At 47.3% G+C, this 3,494-nt stretch overlaps 1 protein-coding gene across 1 annotated transcript in view; it reads left to right on the forward strand.

Moving 5' to 3' along the window:
• The window catches only part of SARC_02419 (hypothetical protein), a gene marked incomplete at both ends in the record, with an annotated part of 3,199 nt that extends 2,953 nt beyond the window's left edge, over positions 1–246 (forward strand). Inside the window, one exon of the mRNA XM_014303812.1 lies at positions 40–246. Coding sequence (XP_014159287.1) covers positions 40–246 — 207 coding nt within the window. The remainder of the gene's footprint in view (positions 1–39) is intronic.
• Positions 247–3,494: the final 3,248 nt, after the last annotated feature.

The raw sequence follows: 3,494 nt of genomic DNA on the forward strand, positions 1-3,494 counted from the left end.
ATGATTGACGGCCCGTACGCATTGGACTATTCGTCCTAGACTGAACTGGGCATCCACTTACGCTTAGTGACATCTGCTGTTATTGCGGGAGAGTTCCAAGCAGGCATGAGTACACTGCTACTCGCAATTGCTATGCAAGGCGTTACAAAGATCGCCGATATACGTAACGATCCGCATGTATCGGACAACGCGTATGCGCGACGCTCTCTGCTCATGATGGCTTTAGTTGCCAAACGCTTTGGATGACAGGTATAACAATCAATAGCCACATAGTAATGATATATTCACCAATAGCTACCTATTGATGGTATGATATGTAGTAGTTTCATGCTATTATCTGCTGAATGCCGGAGGGTTCTGAACAAACAAGAGAGTCATGACTGTATTTACCGCCGTCCAAAGAGCTTCACTTTGCACTCTGTGAGTATTGTACCGAGCATTCAGCTGTTGCCATGGTTACAGTCGCGCGGGTGGTCTCTGGACTCGATGATTGTCTTAATAGTGTAAGGAATGATGACAGATTAATGAAGGCGGACACGTGGCATATCCGTAAACAGTAAACAATGCAGTCACACTGATGAAGATCACGAGCGCGTTGACCGTTTTGGCTGGTCTTTGGGGGGAGATAGGAGGGACAGGAGTGATTTCAAGACAGCTTACCCTGCGGATGGCGGGGGTATGTTATATACTGGGCTCGAACAGTGGGGTGTGGTACGACATGCCAAATCACTAAGAGCAGGGCAGCAGATGCAGATTCCGGGTGTATTGTTGGCCGGGTTAAAGTACCGAACATACACACATGTCTAATGATAATATCACATGGTAGCAACAGCCTACCACATGGAGGTGTGCACATAGTAGGTGAACACATATAGGTCACAGTGTCTTGTCGGTGCTTGTGACTCTGTGTGTGGTGTAGCTCCAACCGCAGTCGGCCCCTGAAACACAGAGCAAGGGCGATATTCATTCAAATCCGCATTTGCCTAAGCACCAAATGTATTCCGAGCGAGTTGGTTGCTGCACTGGCTGGTGGTAGGATTGCATCAAGTGCGTAGAACCCTAAACCCCTGCGGCGTAGATGTCTATACATCAAGTGTGTAGAGCCCAAGAACTATGCCGCGCACATGGCGTGGACGTTCTCGTCGCTAGCGTTGGCAGTTGCAAATCAGCCACCGCATGGAGATGGTCTGTGGACTGATCAGCGATCCGGCGCAATGGGAATGGCTCTTTGTAGAAGAATGAGAGGCGTTTGGATATCTTCCTCCGCATGTAGCGTGTACTTTTGAGATGTCTGATGTTATGAGCATGGGTGGGCCCTATCTACTCAGAGCCCAAGTTGTAGTCGCCGGGAGTGTCGGTGGCTTGGGTACTAGTCAGCGGAGCTTTGCTTTGTACTCATCTGAGAGACACCCCGCGGGCCATTAGCAGCACTCAGGTGCAACCTCAAAACGTGGACGACTACGCTTGTGGTCAGTCACTTGCAGATAATAGTGATCTATTCCTAATGCACCTAGCAGCGGTGATGGCCACAGTCACTTGCAACTAATTACAGCATTCACATGTTGTGAACTGAGCAACCATGCCCTTGGCCTTGGTAGGCAAAGGGGCAGGAATATTGGTATAGTGAGGTTTTAGGGCAAAAGGTCCACAGTACTGGTATTCCTGGGGTTTCAAGGCAAAGGTGTGGCTCAGTGACAACGAACCGGCGCCACAGTTCACAGTTTATGTCAGTAGGAGCGCCCTAAGTGGGTCGTATGCCTTACAACCAAGTGAACGCATATAGCGATAGTACTAGCCAAGTTTACGCATATAGCAATAGTGCTGTGCCTCTAAGTAAGCCGGAGGCCTGGATTCCAAATGAGAGAAGTATTTGCAATACTTGACACATCCCACGCAGAATGGAGTTTAGTTCGACTGACTGTTCACGGGCTTTCGATTCTGTGCAGAGCAGAGACGATACTGTAATCCTTCATTATGTTCACCATGTTTCCTAGATTACCTCATATACCAGTAACTAGATGTTCTCCATATACCTGATGGTGGATGGGTGGGTGCTTGTCGCAGTCGCCGGGACTATACAAGAAAGGATATAGGTTTAAGCTTGTCGCATTCCCTATACTAGTAGTACGAGAACATACGACACGCCAGAGTTCCCAGTCTTACTTATACTCGTAGTACGGGGCCATAAGACTCACCAGAGATCCAAGTCTCGATCGTTGAGTGCTGCATGCTTGACACAAGGTGGGGCTCGTTAGAGTGGACGGCATAGTCTGGTATCCATGCACATCAACGGACAGCTGCATGTCTCAGGCAACTCGCTTATACTGTACTTACGCAGTCTACTACTTTGTACCTGTCTTGGAGTCGTCTGGTCCTCCACTGAGGTCTCTGGTGCATTACATACTCCCTCTCTCCCTCTCGAGCATTAGCAACTTCACATATACTTGGACGAGGATGCGATCGCCGAAACGGCGTAATAGCGCCCGTGTAGCTGATTAAATGTCCTCGGGTCTTAACTACACTCCGCTTGGTTTACGGTGCAGCTGCTTGCGCTAATTTCGGGTTAACCGGGCACTCCTGTCGGTTGCGTTAGGGGTATGGTGAGGGTCTTTACATGCACCTAATTAGAAGAAAATCGGGGTGTCGGTTGCTCTACTGGTTTGATGAGTATTTTTCAGAGGAAAACTGGACCATACGTACTCTCTGCTTAGGATTTAACTGCTCCAGCAGATACTTGCCCCTGAGTGCGAACAGCTAGCTTTACACCTACTCTGCAGTTGCTTAGGACCGCTCATTAATAGTCCACTTCGGACAAGTGCCGTTGCTGGCGAACATACAATTGGTTTAACATAGTACGAGCGTTTTGACGCGTGGTGCGGATGCTGCGTAACTGCGGGGTAGGTAGCGCGCATTGAGATTTTGTGCAATTTGTAATGGGTCGCAGGAATGAGATTACTTACTTTGAGACGACCTTTACTACGTTACCATTGATCCTAGTCTCTGGGCTTAATCTGACAAATAAGATAAGCACGCGATTCGTCGCTTGTTCGGTATATATGTGCCCGTTAGTAATCCAATATACTAAAAGGCATTTGAGACACATGTGACGCTAAACCGAACATCGAATCTGTTACTGTACAAGGACAAGACATGTGACAGAAATCAGCGCTGCAGAGCCGTTGGCTTCTAGCTTGCTGGCTCGTGTGGTTTAAGCGTCATATTCCCTTGAGGCGATAATGTGGCCTTGCCATGTATAATAATAAGAGAGTCCAACAACCAAATGTGGTTTAGCTCTGAAGATGTCTTGTTAATTCCATATGCATCATACACTTGCCAGTTTCTGTTGATGGTTGAATTGAAAAGAGACGTGTATGTGGTCGATGATGTGATATATATGTCTATGTATGCATACATACATATACATGTATTTGTATCACAAAACGTGTATGTGATACAAATACATGTATATGTATGTATGCAAGTATGTATGTATG

This window comes from Sphaeroforma arctica (genome assembly GCF_001186125.1).
Source record: "Sphaeroforma arctica JP610 unplaced genomic scaffold supercont1.108, whole genome shotgun sequence".
Classification (NCBI taxonomy): domain Eukaryota; class Ichthyosporea; order Ichthyophonida; genus Sphaeroforma; species Sphaeroforma arctica.